The following is a 21,560-nucleotide window of genomic DNA, read 5'->3' on the forward strand; positions in this document are numbered from 1 at the left end:
ATTTGATCAACTACAGGGGCCCAAGTGATTTTCCAAAATAAATTTGAGGTCAGGTTATCATCAAGTGAGAGTTAGAGAAGATATTCCCAAGACAGCTTTCAAACAAGATATGGCCATTATGAATTTCGAGTGATGTCGTTTGGGCTGACTAATGCGCCGGCAGTGTTTATGAACCTAATGAATAATGTATTCAGGCCTCTCTTAGATCTGTTCGTGATAGTATTCATTGATGATATTTTAGTGTATTCTCGCACAAAATCAGAACACACATCATCTACGTATTGTTCTTGGAATTCTCCGTACTCGGGAGTTGTATGCAAAATTTTTGAAGTGCGAGTTTTGGCTAAATTCGTGACATTCTTGGGCCATGTGATTTCAGATGATGGCATTAGAGTTGATACTCAGAAAATAGAGGCTGTGAAGACTTGGCCAAGGCCTACGACGCCTACAAAAGTTCGTAGTTTTCTGGGTTTGGCAGGTTATTATAGAAGATTCGTAGAGGGCTTTTCATCTATTTCAGCCCCATTGACGAAGTTAACCCAGAAATCAGCAAAATTTCAGTGGAATGACGCTTGTGAGCGTAGCTTCCAAGAGTTGAAGGACAGATTAACCTCAACTCCAGTCTTAACACTTCCAGAAGGGCCGGATGGCTATGTTGTGTATTGTGATGCTTCCGGTGTTGGGTTAGGATGTGTATTAATGCAGCATGGAAAAGTCATTGCTTATGCTTCAAGACAACTGCGAAAACATGAAAAGAATTACCCAACTCACGATCTTGAATTGGCCATAGTTATTCATGCCTTGAAAATGTGGAGACATTATTTGTATGGCGTGCATGTTGATATCTATACGGATCATAAGAGTCTCCAATATATTTTCAAACAGAAGGAGTTGAATCTGCGACAGCGGCGGTGGTTAGAATTATTGAAAGATTATGATGTGAATATCTTATACCACCCCGGAAAGGCAAATGTAGTAGCGGATGCGCTTAGTCGCCGATCAATGGGTAGCTTATGTGAAGTACCCTCGGGAAAGAAAGAAATGATTCATGAACTCCATCAACTAGCAAATCTTGGAGTACGTATAATTGATTCAGGCGACGCAGGAGTTAGTGTTAACAATCCCACAGTTTCATCCTTGGATGCGAAAATAAAAGAGCGCCAATACGAGGATCCCAAATTGAAGTATTATAAAGGTGTGAAATTTCTAAAAGAAAAGTCACCATTTGAAGTCTCGACAGATGGGTTCTTAGATACCGAATAGGTTATGTTCCAAATGTGGCGAACTACGCCGCCGAATTCTAGAAGAAGCTCATTACTCCGTATATTCTATTCATCCAGGACGACAAAGATGTATCATGATCTTAAATTGATGTATTGGTGGGATGGCATGAAAAGAGACATAGCAGAATTTGTAGCCAAATGTCCAAATTGCCAACAAGTAAAGGTAGAACATCAAAAGCCAGGAGGATTATTGCAAGCAATAGAAATTCCTACGTGGAAATGGGAAGTGATCAATATGGATTTTATTGTAGGATTGCCCCGCTCTCGAGGCAAGCATGATTCTATATGGGTGATTGTGGATAGATTGACAAAAGCAGCTCATTTTCTCCCAGTCAGAACTACATATTCAGCTGAAGATTATGCAAGGTTATATCTTAAGGAGATTGTAAGGCTTCACGGTATTCCAATATCTATCATTACGGATAGAGAGAGCACAGTTCAGCTAAGTTCTGGAAATCCTTCCAAGAAGGTCTAGGTCCCAAGTAAGGCTTAGTACGGCATTTCATCCGCAAACTGACGGACAAGCCGAGCGTACTATACAGACCTTGGAGGATATGCTAAGGGCATGTGTTTTAGATTTTGGTGGTAGTTGGGATGACCACTTACCCCTAATCGAATTTGCCTATAACAATAGCTATCATTCCAGTATCCAAATGGCTCCGTATGAAGCTTTATATGGAAGGAAATGTAGATCTCCAATTGGATGGTTTGATGTCGGAGAAGTGCAATTAATAGGCCCCGAGTTGATTCAACAAGCCGTAGAAAAAGTCAAGGTGATCCGAGATCGATTATTGACAGCCCAAAGTCGCCAAAAATCTTATGCGGACAACCGCCGGCGAGATTTAGAATTTCAAGTTAATGATTGGGTGTTCTTGAAAGTATCACCGATGAAAGGGGTGATGAGATTTGGTAAGAAAGGAAAGTTAAGTCCTCGATATATTGGACCCTACAAAATCATCCGCAAAGTGGGTCAAGTAGCGTATGAATTAGAATTGCCTTCAGAGCTTGAACTAGTTCACCCAGTATTCCATGTCTCTATGCTCCGCAAATGTGTGGGAGATCCCACAAAGATTGTGCCAATAGATGATGTTCAGATCACGGAAAAGCTAGCTTATGAAGAAGTGCCTATTGCCATACTAGACAGGCAAGTACGAAGACTTCGGAACAAGGAAATAGCTTCAGTGAAAGTCTTATGGCGAAATAACAATCGGGAAGAGATGACTTGGGAAGCGGAAGAGAAGATGAAATCCACATACCCGCATTTATTTCAGCCCTCAGAAGAAATCTATGATGAAACTTCGAAATGATAAGGTATGTATGCTTTATTTTTATGTATATGGGTCGTGTGTGGCCAATCTATATTGCTATTGTGTTGTGGCCCTGTGAGGCAATGATATTATGGGTTGTTGTGACAGGATGGTATCGCCATATTATAGGGGAAACTCTGGCGAAATTTTTCTAAAATCCCCGACGACTTAACATTCGAGGACGAATGTTCCAAAAGGGGGGAAGAATGTTACACCTCGAAAATTCCCCGTTAGCATACAGTGAGTAGACGAGCGAGGGGTATGATGTATACGAGGTTTGGACAAGTAAGAGATAGTAATTGATGATGCTAATTAAGACTTCCAAAGACATACGAGTTAAGGAAAGAAAGTTGCTAAGGAAAGCGAGTTATAAGTTGAATGTATCGGACAAGAATTACGAGTATTAAGTTAATGATGTTTGAACGATGCCCTAAGGAAGAGTTATAACGTCCCTTAGAATGGTATTGAAGTAAGGAACAAGTGTTAAGAAGGTTCCATAAGGATCGGAGATCAAACGAGTCGACGAAACAACTCTCGGAAAACTGGGCAAACATACGGCCAGACATACTGGCCGTATAAGATCTACGGACCGTATGTCCAGCCGTAGATCCAGCCCAGAATGTCATGATTCACTGGACCAGATATACGGTTCAACATACGGTCAGTAGATTTTATACGGACCGTATGTTGGTCCGTATATCTTCAATCGAGGACCGAAGTTCATTTTATATAAGGGACCCTTTTCATTTCATTTCATTTCACTTCACCTCCACAACTTCAAGAAACTCTAGAATATTCCAAACACTTCATCCATGAAAATCAAGATAAATCAAGGATCAACAACAAGAAATCAAGTGAACCAAGTGAAGGAGACCCATTAAAAGTCATCCAAATCAAGAAATCCCAATAGAGATAAAATAGGGTTTTGGTGCTAAGGGTGAATCACCATTCCAAGCTTATTCCTCCATCATCTAAGGTAAGTTTCATGATCTTTACATGTTGTTTGAAGTATTAGTAAGTTAAGACTCATGGATTGTAGAAGAGTATGTGAAATGGGTCATAAATGTGTGAAAAGTGCCTTTAGTGAGTAGTAGTTGAATTGAATCATGGAAATGGATATGTTGATGATATAAATGCGTTATAAATGACTTATAGAACATGAAATAAGTATTGGATATGGAAGAATACGATGATGGACTTTTAGTCATGAATATGGAGAATTGAAGTAGAATTGTGAAATGCGAATTATGTAAATGAATGACGATTGTTGTTAGTGATATTGTGATGATTGTTATGAATGTTGGGAGTTGATATGGAATATGGCGGAAAGTAGTATAAACAAAGGAAATGCTGCCCAAATTTCTATAGCTTTAGTAAGTATGTTTTCACGATAATATAGCTAATGTCGATACGAATTCTCTTGAAGGTATAAACAAGTGCATTAAAGGAGAACGAGCAAGCGATAGAATAGTAAACGACAAAGGTATGTGAGGCTAGTCCTTTCTTCTAAGGCATGAGTCCTATGGCATGGATTTCCTCTTTCTTAATGAATGTTCCATCTTCAAGAAGACTATGAGCCCTTGTTCATGAATGGTCATACGAGATAAGAGATATGTTACGATTATGATAATGTTAATGACAAGCTAAGTCTAGAGATGCTATAGTCTATGATATGATGCTCATATTAAGCTAGTGAAGCTATCCATAGTTCATTGATGTTAATCATTATATACACTCACCTTATGTTTGTTCCTTCAAGGTGAGGCAGGATAGTTACGAATGCTCATAATGACATCGGGGGTCCACGACCTTACGTCACCCCGATAAAGTATGATTATCTATGAGTCTCTATGCATGTATTGCTATAAGTATGTTATGATATGCATATTATGATAAGCATGTATGATAAGTACATTATGATAAGTATGATATGATGAGCACATGATGAGATTACACCGCGCCTATATGGCCGGGCAGTCACCGCCAAGGCGGGCAGCTATACACCATGGCCAAATGGCATGGGCAGACACCACTAGTGGGCGGCATGAGATGATACCCCGGACGCGGGAGGCCTGGACGCAGGCTAATGCTATTGCTAATGTTATTGATTATCACACCGCACCTATATGGTCGGGCAGTTTATACATTTATGCATATATGATATGATGATGAGTATGAAAGTAAGCCAGCATGTATTACTTCCTTTATGATTCAGTCAGTTACAGATTGCTCCTCATTGATGCCTCCTTATTTCATTGATATCTTATTATTGTTTATGCCTTACATACTCAGTACAATATTCGTACTGACGTCCTTTCTTCGGACGCTGTGTTCATGCCCACAGGTAGACAGGGAGGTGATCCAGACTCATAGGAGCTAGCAGCTGATTTGAGAGCACTCCATTTTCCGGAGGTGCCATTGATTATTCTTTTGGTACATATGTGTGTATATTCATGATTGGGCATGGCGGGGTCCTGTCCCGTCCATATGTCTAGTACTCTAGTAGAGGCTCGTAGATACGCAGTGTGGGTAGTATGGTCCCATAGTTGTATGTATATGCATGTATATATTGTTTTGATAGCCGGAAAGGCTTATGTTTATAAAAGTGATTATGTTTCCGTAAAGTGCTTTACGGCCCGTATTTAGAGATATCTATGTGGGCAGTACATTGTATTGTCTCATGAAAGATTACGATCAGATTTACGAACCGTATTGTGAAATACGATCCGTATTCCATGGTCGTAAATTTTCATGTTACAATACAGTGTTACTGTTTTGTGACATTGTTAAATACGCCCTATTTTACGAGCCGTATTGTGAAATACGGTTCATAAACTGCAGGCATATTTTGCAATGTTGCGAAACAGTCTCTCTTACTACTTAACTTACCTGCTATTCAAAGAACAATTTCTGCAATATATTCCTGCATCAAAACAACCATTACCCTATATGTAGTCAAAAACAAGCAAAAAGAAAATCAACATTACACTTGGATTTCCTCCCAAGAAGCGCTTGATTTAACGTCGCGGCACGACGGTGGTACCCATTCACTCCTTATCAGTGAACACCGGGTCAGCGTTCATTCCGAGGTGCTTCAACCGGTATCCTTCAACAATTCTATCACCATCAACCATCCCATGATAGTGCTTCACCCTCTGCACATTCACCTTAAATGTCCGAGTTCCATCTCCGGACTTCAGTTCAATCGCCCCATGGAGTGAAATACCTACCACCTCAAACGAACCAGACCACCTTAATTTTAGCTTGCCCAGTTGCAACTTCAAGCAAGAGTTAAACAGCAAAACGAGATCACCCTTGTAGAATTCTCGCTTCAGGATTTTCTTGTCATCATACTGCATCATCCTTTCTTTACAAAGTGATGCACTCTCATATGCCTGGTATCGAAATTCATCCATCTCATTGAGTTGAAACAAACTTAACTTGGTTGCCTCTTCCCAATCCATATTCAATTTCTTCAAAGCCCACATAGCCTTATGTTCAAGTTCAACCGGCAAGTGACAAGCTTTTCTGAAAATGAGCTTGAAGGGTGAAGTCCCAATCGGAGTCTTGAAAGCAGTTCGGTATGCCCATAGAGCATCATCGAGCTTGCGAGCCCAATCAGTCCTATTTGCATTCACCATTTTAGCTAGAATACTCTTGATCTCCCGATTGGATACTTTAACTTGCCCACTTGTCTGAGGATAATAAGGTGTTGCCACCCTATGTTTTACGCCATATTCTCTATCAAACCCGCGAAAGCTCTATTGCAAAAGTGGGACCCACCATTACTGATTATAGCCCTTGGAGTATTAAATCGAGTAAATATGTTCTTCTTGAGGAACCCCATGGCACTCTTAGCCTCATTGTTAGGTAAAGCCACTGCTTCTACCCATTTTGACACATAGTTCATAGCAACCAAGATATATTTCATGCCACCAGAACTCACAAAGGGTCCCATAAAGTCAATCCCCCAGACATCGAACACTTCTACCTCCATCACAAAATTCATAGGCATCTCTTGCCTTCTGCCTATATTCCCTTGCCTCTGACATTGATCACAAGACCGCACCAATAGATTTGCATCATGAAAGATAGTCGGCCAGTAATAACAGTATTCAAGAACCTTAGCAGCAGTCCGGTTACCACTATGATGACCCCTAAAAGGAAAGTCATGGCATGCCTTTAGAATCCCATCACTTCACTTTCGGGAACATAATGTCGAATGATATTATCAGCGCTTGTTCGAAACAAATAAGGCTCGTCTCAATGGTATTGACTAGACTCCCGCAAGAACTTCTTTTTCTTATAAGCTTTGATATCTTCTGGAACTATGCCTGTCACCAGATAATTAGCAATATCAGCATACCACTGTGCCACTTCATTTGACACAGCCAACACCCTCTCATCTGGAAATGCATCATCTATATCTAGCTCATCAGTAGGTCTCCCAGCTTTTTCAAGCCGAGAGAGATGGTCAGCCACCTGATTTTTAGTATCCTTGCGGTCTTTCACCTCAAAATCAAACTCTTGCAGCAATAGCACCCATCGGATCAGTCGCGGCTTTGCTTCCTTCTTCGTCATAACGTATCTCAATGCTGCATGATCAGTGTATACTACAACTTTGGACCCCAAAAAATAGGCCAGAAACTTCTCAAAAGCAAAAACTATTGCAAGCAGCCCTTGCTCCGTCACTGTGTAATTCATCTGGACAAAGATTCGGTGTTTGCATAATAGATCGGGTGCATAATTTTATTGTGCCGCTGACCAAGCACAGCACCTATCGCGAACCCACTAGCATCACACATCAGTTCAAAGGGAAAAGACCAATCAGGAGAAATAATAATAAGAGCAGTAGTGAGACACTCTTTTAACACATCAAACGCCTTCCGGCACTTATCATCAAACACAAACTTAGCCTCTTTTTCAAGAAGCTTGCACATCGGGTTAGCAATCTTGGAGAAATCTTTGATGAAGCGCCTGTAGAACCCAAAGATGTCCCAAGAAACTTCGGACACCTTTGACTGAGATAGGTAGAGGAAGTTTTGCAATCAACGGCGCCAAAATTTGATACGCTCAAATTACACCTATTAATGGTATAAAGCGGACGTTGTCAAATATAGTAACCCAACGAGGTTGGGGTCGAATTCCACAGGGAATATAGTGTGAAAAGGTTACTACCGTCGTATGATGCTTAATTTAGGTCTAATGTCTTAATCCGATAATTTTGGTAAAAAGTTGGTTATTAGGACTAATGGCTAACTAGTTGCTTTGAATGTGTAATTTAGGATAAAAGAAACTAAGGTTGTGTCCCCTTTAGATAGGGTGTATGATCATGAGTATTGATCTTGATATACTTCTAATGGATTGCTACATTAATATGCACTTAACCTCTAGGTGAATCTCTACTATTTCCCAATAAATAAAAATTATTTCTTTCTATGATTTTCCCAAATATAAGAAAGTGATATGAAGAACGGTTAACTATGCCAAGTAAATTCTTCTTATTCCTAAGTGAATTTATTAAACAAAGTTTAAAGCTTTGAGTTCTTGTTATTTATTCTTACCAAACCCTAATTGTCTTCCCAAACAAATCAAGATTTATGGAATTAATCAATATTTGCAACCATTAATTATAAATGAAGAATAAATAAACTCTAACAATCCATTATACATATACCAATCCGAACCCAATCACAAAACACCCATCATTGGTTTCACAACCCTAGTAAGGGAATTTAGCTACTCATGACAAAGTTTGGAAGGAAAAAGGAATTAATACTTAAATTGTTGTAATGAAGCTTTAAAACCAAGAGAGTATTTAATGTTCTAAGTCAAAAGTCAAAAATATGAGAACTAATCTCAATTAAAACCCTACAACTTTCAACTTCCAAAACTTCCAACTTTCTGCCAGATGCTTGAATGGTTAAATATGCTTTGAAATACAGACTGTAAAGTGGAATACGGTCCGTAAAAGTTGTTCGTAAATCACCATATCCTTAGCCTGCCTTTCTGATTCTTCTTATCCTTAAATATGCCCATGGAATACGGCCCGTATTTGAGAATACGGTCCGTAAACTGAGTTTACGATCACTTCTGCACTTTTAACTGTTTTCATCCCAAATCTGTTCCGTTACTTGAAAAACACTAAAGACACATTAAATAGACACTAAATTGCTTAAAAATAAGTAAAACTTCTCGTAAAAAGGCTTTGAATGTGCCATAAATTCCCGGCGCATCAATTCACAAGGAGCCAAGCCCTGGAACTACAACACTTGCAAGGTCTATTTATGAAGCAAGAGGCTTTTGAGTATACTTTTGATGAACATCTTGGATCCCAAGTCCATTTGTTGATTAAGATTGCTTGGGAAGAAGAAGAGGAAATGGAAAGTCATCGCAATGGCTAAAAGATGAAGAGTTGGCTATTCTTGCAAAGGAGATTTCAAGATTTTGAAGAAATAAGAATAGCCAAACAAGGCCCTTGTCTCATTAAGGGTGTTTATGTCATTTTACTATCTTTTATTTCTAGCATAGTATAAATAGTTCTCTTCTTCTTTATGGAAGACTTAGATTATTTTGATGAGATATTGAAAACTTGTAAAACTCTAGAATTGAGTGTTTGAGAGCTTGTTGAAGCTTTTGGTTGTTTGAATTGTTGAGAAGGTGGTTGATTGGGAATTCAATCCCTTTTGGTCTCCTTAAGAGTTTGGTGTTTTTGAATAATCTAATTGAAGGTCTTAATCTTTTATGGTTAGGGTTGCCTTTTAGTCTTATTCAATTGTGTCAATCTATTCTATCCTTAATTTCTTGTCTTTCCTTTTTATTATTATATCAGCGATCGTGGAGCAAAAGTGAAGGGTTTCAAGAGGAAATCAGTGGGTAAGTTCTCTAATTCGTGTTTTATGATTATTTCGTTGATTAGGATCATTAACCCATGCTTAGACAGTGAAATTTAAGAGGTTAAGTGAAGGGTTTTGAACCCAAATTGGAAAATGGGACATTGATTAAACGAGCATGAATTCATAGTTGTTTTTGGATGATTTTTGGTATGTGAGTAATATTAAGCATGAGGAATGTGATTCTAGGCTCACTTTACTATTTTTCCCTTTTGGGTTCGAAAATCCTAATTTTGGGTTTTATTTCGGAATTGGGTTTGTATATAGCATTATGGGTATTAATAGACTCGTATTCTAATGTATAACTTCTATTTGATCAGTTTGGGATCGTTCAGAGGATTTGAAGAAGGAAGGAGGCCGCATGGAGATCGTCGAGCTTCAAGCTTCTACTTTTTAGGCATGTCGAGACCTTGCACTCTTTTTAGAATGTCGTGTTTAGTTAAAATGAATCTAATAGGAGGGATTTGGGTTAATTAAAGGGGGGTTCCGATACTCGTGAAGTGACGAGCACCAGTATCGGATACAGGTCATCATGTTATGGGTATTTGTGTAATTCAATTGTATAGTTGGTTTGAATGCCATGCTTTAGGCAGTAGCTGATTTAATAGTATGATCCTTTGGATTTGTGACTGAAGTCCGATGTCTGTACTTTATGTCTCTTATTGTTATTACATGTCTTGTCTGTTTGTATGAATATCACTCATATATCCTTGTTAAAGTAAAAAGGAAGTAAAAAGGTGAAGCCTTTTTGATATTGTAAACATGAGGATGGATTCCATGCTCATATGCTTGTTCTTGAGTTGATGTATGCCATATTCATACGTTATATGTATTCATCCCTACGATTTGAGGATATAATTGTGAGTCCGATGGGATCTTGTTCTGGACGAGTGATGATGCTTTAGCGCATTCCGTTGACAAATGGGTCCTGTCGGCTAAGTGACAGGTACTTGAGATATGATATGTAGAAATCGTGATCCGAGGTTGCTACCGGAGCGGTCCGTGATCTGATGATTCTCTGGAGCGATAATATATGGGCCTCATGAGCCCCCCCATGGGTCACGATTCGTTAATAGTCAAATGTGTGTATATCGGGAAATGGAAACAAAGACCTTGCATTGCGTTACATACATTCTTCATTGTTTGATTTATGCTGATGACTGATATTGATTGCTAATTTCGAAAGTTGTTGATTATTCACCTCTTATGATTATTGTCGTGTTCATCACTTATAAATGCATTTCATTACATATTTTTTTTGACATGATGATATGGTTCCAATGGAAAGATTGATGGAAATCCGAGGTGTTTGCCGGATTTGTGATTATCTTGATGGAAAGATTAACAATAAAGATTGTGGAAACGTATGATAAGGAAGTGAACGAAAGAAGTCAGCTCTGGCTATGTGCGGAGTGGCTAATAATGCATATCATATCATACCATTGATTCTTTGATGGTGATTTACTTGAGTTGTTGTCTGATTTACGCTTAAGTGCAAATTTATGTTATGTGACGGATAGAAGAGTTATATGCTCATAGGCTAACTGAGGCACTTGTGGATTAGAAGCTCTCACATAGGCTTATAACTTAAGATTAAGATGATTTATTCGATTAATATTACTGTGGACTAATGACGGTTAAGTGTGGTGATGGAAATTCATAGACTAATCCTCGTCTCCATTCTGGATTGGGTCGGTCGACGATGCATGCTGAGTACCCGATGATTTTGTATTCACACTACACTTGCTGCACCTTTTTGTGTGTAGGTTCGGATCCGTGCTGACTAGGGGTGTCAAAAAAATATGAAAAATCGACCGAACCTAACCATACCGAACCGATTTATAGTGTTTTTTCAATAAAACCGTGGATTTTTATTTAAGCTTATAACCGTCTCGAACAATTAGGGTGATCTTTTTAATTTATACAAAAAATCAAAAAATTTCCGAACCGAACCGAACCGCCTTGCATGTATGAAATATATTTTATATATTATAGATATGTTAAATTGAATATATAAAATGTATTTTATAAGTTCCATTGCAAATATAAAAAATAATTTTGGCCACTAAATTTGGGCCTTTAGTTGATTGGATTTAATTTCAAAAAGATACCTCATATACATAGTCATACGATCATAGATTTAGATGATTTAAGTAGGCATTTTTGGTTAGAAGTTTACCTCCATCTTGGTCTCCTCTACTATGTTGCTTGATGTATATGTATCAACTTCAAGTGGTTTACGTGGCCTATAAGCTAATGTTTGTTTTGGCTCAATTCAATATTGTTGTTTTTGGCAAGTTATTCTTCTCCCGGTCAATCAATGAGGATTCACGTCGTTGTTGTCTTACTACTTGATATAACACATTTCACTTAATTACTTTGTGTAGTTTTTTTATTAGCTTTTACATTAAGTATTTCATAAGAAACAAACAGAAACTTTATTTGATGGTGTACTACAAACAGGTTTGTGAGAGGTGTCGTTACATTTTAATGGTGGTGTATTCTTAGGTGACACTTTAAAACTAAAATAACCAAAAATTAACCGAACCGTACCGATACCGAAGAAAAACCGAGATGATGGGACGGTCTCGAAAAGTCTAATTTTGGTTATACAAAATAAAATAATCGAAGAATTGGGATGGTATAATTTTTTTAAAATAACCGACCGAACCGTCCCATTGGCACCCTTAGTGCTGACGACCTTTCAGGATGCTCAACCGGCCGAGGCGGAGACTTTGTCGGAGAGTCGGGAGGAGCTGCACGCAGATCTGTAGCACCGGATTCTCTTCCATTTTTTTTATTTCTGTCTTTTCTATTCGGACAGTGTATTTTGTATTACTTTAGACTTGTATCGAAATTTAGAAGTTTTTGTAGTAGTGACACTAGGTTTTGGGAGTTATATTATTTATTCACTTTTTCATGATTATAAAGGCTTAAATTCGTATAAATGGATTCGTATCCTTATTTCCACACTGAATACTTATTTACCTGCTTTAAATGGGGTTGTAGATGGCTTAATGACTCAGGAGAGTTAGTGCCTTCACGGCTTGTAAATTGGGTCGTGACAAAACAACAGTCAACAGACAGTAAAAGAGATTTTCCAATTTTCGTTTATTACTTATAAATAGGGAGCAGAAAACAATAATAAGTAGGCACAAAAAGAGATTTCCCTATATCCGTTTGTTTCTTATAAACAGGGAGCTGAAAACAATAAACATGCACAAAAAGAGATTTCCCGATATCCATTTATTTCTTATAAACATAGCTGAAAACAATAATGAGCAGGCAGTAAAAGAGAATGAACATATCCATTCTTCATCCCATATGGATCATATTGATCCTTCTACAAGAGTTTTCTCCCTTATGGATGATCTAAAGTTAGGGAAATCAATAACTATCTCCTTCCCGAGAAGGGATCATTCTTCTTCTCTGCAATTCTTGCCCAAAGAAGAAGTCGATTCCATTTCATTTTCACTAAATGAACTCCCAAACCTTTTCAATGTTTCTCGCTATCTAAAAACTCTCCACAAGCAAAAGCCATGGAAGATGCATTGAGAGGATGTGAAGATTCACCCCATAAAGGGAGAGACAAAGTACCATGCCACATCCATGGAGGCAATGCTCGATTTTGTGCAATTAATCATTGGAGAAACCCAAATTGAAGCTCTATCCACCACAGCTCATTTCTCAGAGGGCTCAACTCCTTTGTTTCTTCAAAACTATACTATTTTAGATGCTCCACAAGAAGTTGCAGCTCCTAAGATGGTGGCATGTCACCCCATGACTTGGACTTATAAGGTTTTCTACTGTCACTTCACAATCAAAACCAAAGTGTTCAAGGTTTCATTTAGGGGTTGAAGAAAATGGTGATAGAGTGGAACTAATTGCTGTTTGTCACTTGGATACCTCTAAATGGAGTCCATCTCATGTATCTTTCAGAGTGCTCGGTATGTTACCAGGAACATCACCTGTCTGTCACGTTTTCCCATCAGGTAATCTAGTGTGGGTACCAAAAACAATTACCACTGCACATGAAGTGCTTTGAAGAATCGGCACAGCTGCACCATGTCCTCTTTCATTGCTTATGTGTGTACTAATATTTGCTTGTTTCTGTTTTCTATTTTTCCAGTATACCTGCTATGTATACTTTTGATGTTGATAACTAAAATTGCTTGTCCTAAAATTATGTGCAAGAGTGTTTTATTCAAAGTTTTCTAGAAACAATCAAGGATAATGAAAAAGGTATTTAGCAATAATTAATTGCTAAATCCTAGAGGGGTATATGTCGTGATTTTTATCATTCATTCGAGTCTGGATTATTTTTCATGTATAAATCTATTGTGTATATTTTTTTGCTTTAAAGTTTTTATAAGTCAAGCCTGTTAATTAAGTTGAAACACACTTCTGAAACAGTGTCTCAGCTTGTCAGAAAAACTTAATTAAAATCTAAGAAAAACAATAATACCTCTTGTCAGCCTTTCTTTCTGGCAGTGGGATGTTAATAAAACAATACGATCTAGTTTCTGCCACTGGAACTTCCACAATTGATTCGTAACCATAAAATTTATCTAGATTTCAGAGAACAATTAAAAATTGCAACTCAAAAAGTGCGGATTAGAGACATTAAAAAGAACTTGTTACTAATGCAAGAAGAAAACATTAATTATAGACATGATTATGTCAAGAAACACCATGCAAACCTTATAGATAGTGTATATCCATATCTCCTATGAATTATAATAAACGAAGCTGGAACTCCATTGGATTTCTTACCGAATTTCTGAATTTGGCACTCATGTAACAACCCACCCATATTTGTAATCATAAAGAGCAAACACGGTAACACGCCACCTAAGTACGTTTAGTGGTTGAGCCGTCCACAAACCTTTGAGCTATCACCTGCATCATGGTTATGAAATATAGGTATAGAGACTAAATAAAATATGACGAGGTTGAAGAAGAGCAATGAACTAAACATCAACTTTAATTTGTCGTTCGCACACTCATATATTTGAAGCAAAAGGCTGTAAATGTTTGCTTATGTGAATAGCACCTTGAAGCAACACAAGCACTAGCCAATACCAAGACCCCCTAGCTTTATTCGATAAAGCAAATGATATGTTTCGACAATTTCGGACCAGATTAACTCCCTTGAATTAGAAATTAATTCCCTTGTTTCAGTTTTGACTAGGAAGACTAATGAACAACCTTTTGATCTATGTCGTTCCAAGTCTAGCAAGTTCTGATTAAAAATTTAAAGATGAGTAGAGCAAGGGGCTTTAGAGGGAAAAGGAGGGCGAGTTATAGTTGAAGTAAGGGTGAAGCTCCTTGTATAGAGTTAGAAAGTGTCGGTGACATGGACCAATCAATTATCACTCAGGCATTCGCTAGTGTACCGTGAAAAATAAGTATATATTTGCAAGTGATACCAACATAAATGTCCCGAGTTAAGAGATTCATTGTGTAAGTGTAACACACCTATGAAAACATTATTGTTTTAAAAGAAGCTATGTTATTGGATATTGGATTGAGACATTTCTAAATTGAGTGACACATATAGTGATTATTCTATAATTGGCCCCCAGCTAATTTGAGACTAAGACGTAATGGTTGTTGCAGTAGTACAAAATGGGTGAAATCATCTATTTTGGTTGGTGGGTGCTTTCAGATACTTTTATAGATTATAAATGCATGTCGGGTTGTGACTGGTAAAAGAGGTCAATATGCTACATGCTTTTCCTAAGTCAAGGTCTCTTTTTATGGAAGCAATGCAAGTTTGTTCCATAGATTTATAAGGTAAAAAAGAAGGCATATTGTAGCAGCAACAACAACATATACTCAGTGTAATCCCATAAGTGGGATCTAGGGAGGGTAGATGCATGCGACCTTACCCCTACCTTGTGTGAGATTAAGAAGTTGTTTCTGATAGACGCTCGACTTAAGAAAAGTCTTTTCAGAAACAGGTTTGATAAAATGCAAGAGTAAAGCAAGAAGACATATCATAGTTAGGAGTGTACATGGACCGGGTTGGTTCGGATTTTTTAAAGACCAAACCAAACCAATTGCATAGGGTTTTTAAATCTATAAGCCAAACCAAACCAACAAAATTCGGGGTTTTCAACCTCCCGGTTTTTTCGAGTTGCTCGGGTTTTTCAGGTTTTTTTCCGATAAAGTCTTCATACAAAACATATAACTTGTACTTCAAATATTTCTTTAGTCTTAGTAAGATACGACTATCTAACTAAGATATTTATTAAGAAAATAACACAAATGTGAGATGCGAAATGAAACTGTACTAAAATATTCAACGAAAAAAAATAATGATTTTGCATAAAATAAAATGATCATAATCTAAAAGTACTAAGTCATACTACAATAAATACGGCTAATTTATAAGGCATGTAGAAGATAATCATAATCTAAAAGTACAAAGTCATGCTAAAATAAGTACGTCTAACAAGTTTTAATTACATGACTAAATATTACAGAAAAAAATAAAATTAAGTTATGTATTTTCACTTTCTAAACTAATATAAAACTAAAAAATAGATATCAACATTATTGTCATTCCAGTGTTAGATATGAATTACTTTTGTTAGCATTAGTATTGATTTGATTTTTGTTGAGTTTTATTTGAGTTACTAATATCATTGGGCTATAAAATTTATTGGATCATTCAAAATTCTAATTTCAAGCTTGAAATAATATGTTAAAAGATAAAAAAAAAACTATGAAAAAGTCAAAGAAACATTTATAAATTACATTATAAATAAATATTTCAATGTATAAAATAAGTTTGAAATTTTATAAATATAATGTCGGGTTAGTTTGATTCGGTTTGACTCTTTTTAATTAAAACCAAACCAAATCAATAGTGTTCGGGTTTTTCTTTTTAAAACCAACCCAAGTCAAACCAAATCACTAGTCGAATTTTTTTCTCGGTTTGGTTCGGATTATCGGTTTGATGTGGTTTGTCAGTTTGCTTTGTACGCCCCTAATCATAGTAATCAAGATATTCTACTAATTATTGATTGGAGCGACGGTAAAGTCATTTCTTTGTTTCCATGTGACCTATAGGTCATAGGTTAGCTAGGATTTTCACTCAGAGGATTCGGAAAAAACAACAAAAACTAATGTTGTCCTTGGGAATCGAACCTATGATGCTAGAGACAATATTGAACACCTTGAACCACTAAGGTATTCATAAGTTAGTATATGTACATAAATATAGAAAATCTATCATATGTATACAATGTAATTCACCACACTCTAAATCCGCTCCTGCTAGGTTGTCTACATCACATCCTTCAGGGTGTAGCCTGTAACACCTCATAAAATTCGTACTAGACCATATTCATGACCCAGGAGGTTAGAAACCCAAGAAGGAGAGTGTTGGAATCAAAAATATGTTTTAGTTCAGGAAACCCAGCGTTACGCCCCCGTAACCTGTGTTACGGACCGTCATTCGCACCGTAATGGGTAGGCTTGAAAAATCACCGTCTCGTAACTTTTGGACCAAAGGACTATCCAACGTCACGGACCGTAACATGTGTTACGGCCCGTAACTTGTGTTACGGCCCGTAACATAGCGGCGTAACACGACCTCAAAACTTAGCAGTTCACTGGAAGTTTCACTCATGTTACGGTCCCATGTTACAGACGGTAACACGTGTTACGGCCCGTAACATTCGGCCGTAACCTAGCTCAAAAACTGGGTAGCTCACTGAAATTTTAGGCCATGTTACGGTTCGGCGTTACGGACCGTAACCTGTTACGGTCCGTAACAGTGCTGCGACTGGGACCTTTAAAAGACGGGATTTCAGTTCTTTTTTCATAATTCTCGTTCCTCTAAAGCCCTAGCATGACTTGTTTCTCCTCTCCAATCCCAAGAACTCTAAGGTAAGCAAATTCTACCCATTCCAATCAAATTCTATCATGTATTTAGATAATCTGAGAGAGAATTCATTGTTCTTAACCTAGGGTTTTTATGAAAACCCACAGATAAGGTTTGAGACATAGGCTTTTGGGTTCATCTCAGAATTCAGGATTTTGGATTGAGGATTGGTGAAGCAAATAAGGTATGTGAGGCTAACTATCTCCGTAGGACATATTCATGATTCTCCCTACGCCACGTTATTCATGTTTCGATTATTTGCCTCAGAATATAGTTAGCCCTAGTTTCATGAACAGCTATAGAATTTATGTCTTTTAGGCATTATAACCTCAGAATTCGTTCATGACTATCAATCTGAATATCATGAACTCAGTACGTAATCAGTATAGACTTGTGAATTATATCTCATGTGTCTCAGTATGAATGCTTAGAATTATTATGAACAGTTATCAGTTTTATCTTCGTAATCAATAATCAATATCATGTTATCAGTTATATCTCAGCCTCAGTGCTTGTTATTGAATGCCTGTATTAGGGCATCAGGCCCACAATATGGACCTAAGGTCACAGATTATGTATACGAATACTTAGGCCTCAGGCCACAGACTTTGCATGCATCTTATTATTGGACCTAAGGTCACAGACAACAAACAGGTTATACCACAGACAACAAACAGGTTATTCATATCTCAAAACAGGGAGTATCCATAACTTTACTTCTCTGTTTCAGTTCAGTTATCAGTATTTCAGTTTCAGTTCAACTTATTATTTCGTTCAGTTGCTTTACATACCAGTACAACTCCAGTGTACTGACGTCCCGTTACTCGGGGCCTACATCTCATGATGCAGATACCGATACGCAAGGGCAGACGCAACTCTCTAGGAGGCTTCCAGGTTCAGCTAGTCAGTGGTGAGCCTCATTCTTCGAGGCCTTACTTTATCCTTATATTCAGACGATTAGTAGACAGTATATTTCATTATTAAGGTATGCCGGGGGCCTTGTCCCGGTAGTCAGTCAGTATTTCCTAATTCAGTAAAGGCTTCATAGATTACAGTCAGTAAGATATTTTTAATATGTTGTTGGATTATTGAATTAGCCCCTTTGGCTACCAACATTCAGTATTGCAGACTTTTAATATTACTTCTGCACAGATATATTTTAGACAATTATACTCAGATGATTGGTATGTGTTATTTATATTTTGATGCCCATATACCACATGTTGATCCAGTCAGCCAGTTGGTTCGCTCGGTCCACGTACGAATAGAACGCGAGTGCGGTGTTACGCCCGAGCCGTGGTTCGGGGCATGACAAAGCTTGGTATCGAGCCTAGGTTCAAGAGTCTTAGGAAGTCTATGAAGCCGTGTCTAATGGAGTCTCATTTATATGTGTGTGTGCGCCACACATGTAAATAGTTGGCCACCAAGACATACAGGATTGTTTCACTTCTTTCATACTCTAGATCGTGCAGTTAGAACAGTGTCTCAGGAAAGTCCTCTAACTTTGCGAAATTACGTATTTCAGAAATATGCCTGCAAAGAGAAATTACACCAAAAAGGCTACAGCTACAAGTCAGGAGGCTTACACCGAAGTTGATCAAACTACAGATTCACAGGCTCGCGGGATGCACACAAAGGCTCAGGATTCAGACCTCCTAACTCAAGGGAACCTTCCAAGAGCTGTGCCCCCAGCTACACCTCTCTAGGCACCAGCTCAGACTCTCCGCTCTTCTGAGACGAATGTTGGCGGAGCTATTCAGTTGCTCACTCAGCTAGTAGCTACTCAAGCCCAGCGTTAGGGTTCATTAGGGTCCAGCTCTAGGACTCAGGAATTTTTACGCATGAAGCCCAAGGAGTTCACAGGAACAGACCCAGATGCAGACCCCCAGAACTTTATCGATGAGTTGCAGAAGATTTTTAGGGTCATGCAAGCTACAGACAAGGAAGTAGTGGAGTTTGGTACCTTCCAGCTTAAGGATGTAGCTCACTTATGGTATGAGTCATGGGAGATGTCCCGCGGTGAGGATGCTTCCCATGCTACTTGGGAGGAGTTCGAGGCCGCCTTCATTGACCATTTTCTTCCAAAGGAAGCTAGAGAGGCTAAAGCCTAGGAATTTGAATGTTCGAGACAGGATGGCATGAGTGTGACCAAATATTATGTCAAGTTCTCATCACTGGCCAGGTATGCTCCTCACATGGTCAAAGACATGAGAGCCCGAGTCCGACGCTTTGTGTTGGGACTCAGCCTAGAGCTTTACGGTCCTGCAAAGATAGCGGCTCAGAACAAAGACATGACTATTACTAAGATGTTGACTTTTTTGAAAGAGAACGAAGATGATATGAAAGCAGCAGAGCCGAGACAGAAAGAACAAGACAGAGAATTCACAAAAAGGGCCTAGTCCACAGGCCATTTCAGTCAGGGAGGTGGTGGCAGACCATTTCAGAAAGGTAAATCAGCAGGACCTGCCACTTCTGCAGCCAATGCCCCGGTCCCAAAATTCAGGAATGATCTGAAGAATAGAAATTCTGGAGCAGCAGGCTCCCAATCTCAATTCAGCATAGGTAACAAGGGTTTTCAGCACTCCGTCTGCGTCAAGTGCAACAAAAGGCATCCAGGAGTTTGTCGTTCAGGTATGGATGGTTGTTTCGGATGTGGGCAGCCAGGGCACTTTTTGAGAGACTACCCATCAGCGAAGCCGGGCAACGTGGCACAGTCCACTAGTTCAGTAGCCACTCGTGCTTCTCAGGCCCAGTCAAGGCGTGGTGTGGCAAATTCTGGTAACACAGGCCTCATGTATGCCTTAGCCAGTCGTTAGGACACAGAGGCTCGTGCAAATGTAGTCACAGGTATTCTACCAGTCTTCAGTTTTAGTGTTTTTGCCCTTATAGACCTAGGCTCTACTCTTTCTTTCGTAACCCCTTTCATTGCTAAAAAGTTTGGGATAGAACACACGAAAAATTGCATGAACCTTATGAAGTGTCCACTCCAGTTGGAGAATCAGTTTTAGCCAGACGCATCTGTAGAGGTTGTCCAGTTAGAGTCTATTATCATCTCACCACAGCAGATCTAGCAGAACTAGAAATGGTAGACTTTGATGTAATCATGAGCATGTATTGGCTAGCATTATGCTATGCCACAGTAGATTGTAGAGCCAAAACAGTTCAGTTCAGATTTCCTAATAAGTCAGTCTTAGAGTGGAGTGGCGATTCAATAACACCCAGGGGTAAATTTATTTCCTATCTTAGAGCCAAAAAGATGATTTTTAAGGGGTATATTTACCATTTAGTCCGAGCCAGGGATGCAGATGCCCAGACACCGACTCTCCGGTCAGTACCAGTTGTCAATGAGTTTCCAGAAGTCTTTCCAGTTGACCTACCCAGAGTCCCTCCCGATAGAAAAATTGACTTTGGGATTGACCTACTTCCCGGCACTAAGCCGATATCGATTCCGCCATATAGAATGGCTCCAGCAGAGTTAAAAGAGTTAAAGGCCCAGTTGAAGGATCTTCTTGATAAGGGATTTATAAGGCCAAGTGTCTCACCTTGGGGTGCACCGGTCTTGTTTGTCCGAAAGAAAGATGGGTCCTTACGCATGTGCATAGACTATCGCCAGTTGAACAAAGTCATCATTAAGAATAAGTATCCCCTTCCCAGAATAGACGATTTATTTGATCAACTTCAAAGTGCTCAATGTTATTCCAAGATTGACCTTAGATCAGGCTATCATCAGTTGAAGGTTAAGGGAGCTGATATCCCGAAGACCGCATTCAGAACCCGCTATGGTCACATTGAGTTTCTTATCATGTCCTTTGGGTTGACGAATGTACCCATGCTTTTATGGATCTGATGAATAGGGTCTTCAAGCCGTATCTTGATTTATTTGTTATTGTATTCATTGATGACATCTTGGTACACTCCCGTAATGAGGCTGAACATGCAGAACATCTCAGAATATTGTTGCAAACACTCAAGGACCACAGGCTATATGCAAAATTCTCAGAGTATGATTTTTGGATCAAGTCAGTAGCATTCCTAGGCCACGTAATTTCAGGAGAGGGTGTTAGAGTCGATTCTCAGAAAATTGACGCTGTTAAGAATTGGCCCAGACCTATATCAGCCTCAGATATCAGAAGTTTCTTGATTTCAAAGGTAATTGCGATGATCACTTACCTCTTATTAAGTT

General features: G+C 38.6%; 2 protein-coding genes and 1 pseudogene across 2 annotated transcripts; 2 read left to right on the forward strand and 1 right to left on the reverse strand.

Annotated features, from left to right (window-relative positions):
* Nucleotides 1-5,637: 5,637 nt before the first annotated feature.
* LOC132053933 (uncharacterized) lies at nucleotides 5,638-6,231 on the reverse strand. The gene has a single exon (XM_059446026.1). The coding sequence runs from the start codon at nucleotides 6,229-6,231 to the stop codon at nucleotides 5,638-5,640; it is 594 nt and encodes a 197-aa protein (XP_059302009.1).
* A 6,401-nt stretch (nucleotides 6,232-12,632) lies between these two features.
* Nucleotides 12,633-13,637, forward strand: LOC132054591 (BURP domain-containing protein BNM2A-like; annotated as a pseudogene).
* Nucleotides 13,638-19,218: 5,581 nt separating this feature from the next.
* LOC132053934 (uncharacterized) lies at nucleotides 19,219-20,193 on the forward strand. The gene is made up of 2 exons (XM_059446027.1): nucleotides 19,219-19,370; nucleotides 19,794-20,193. The coding sequence occupies exons 1-2, from the start codon at nucleotides 19,219-19,221 to the stop codon at nucleotides 20,191-20,193; spliced, it is 552 nt and encodes a 183-aa protein (XP_059302010.1).
* Nucleotides 20,194-21,560: the final 1,367 nt, after the last annotated feature.

The sequence above is a fragment of the Lycium ferocissimum genome, chromosome 4, assembly GCF_029784015.1.
Source record: "Lycium ferocissimum isolate CSIRO_LF1 chromosome 4, AGI_CSIRO_Lferr_CH_V1, whole genome shotgun sequence".
Taxonomy (NCBI): Eukaryota; Viridiplantae; Streptophyta; class Magnoliopsida; order Solanales; family Solanaceae; genus Lycium; species Lycium ferocissimum.

Bases quoted from the DNA above. Each gene is read 5' to 3' on its own strand.
- LOC132053933 (XM_059446026.1), bottom strand. From the start codon at position 6,231: ATGGTGAATGCAAATAGGACTGATTGGGCTCGCAAGCTCGATGATGCT.
- LOC132053934 (XM_059446027.1), top strand. From the start codon at position 19,219: ATGAAGCCCAAGGAGTTCACAGGAACAGACCCAGATGCAGACCCCCAG. The intron at 19,371-19,793 runs GTATGAGTCATG...AGGCCATTTCAG, and splicing joins AAGGATGTAGCTCACTTATG to TCAGGGAGGTGGTGGCAGAC.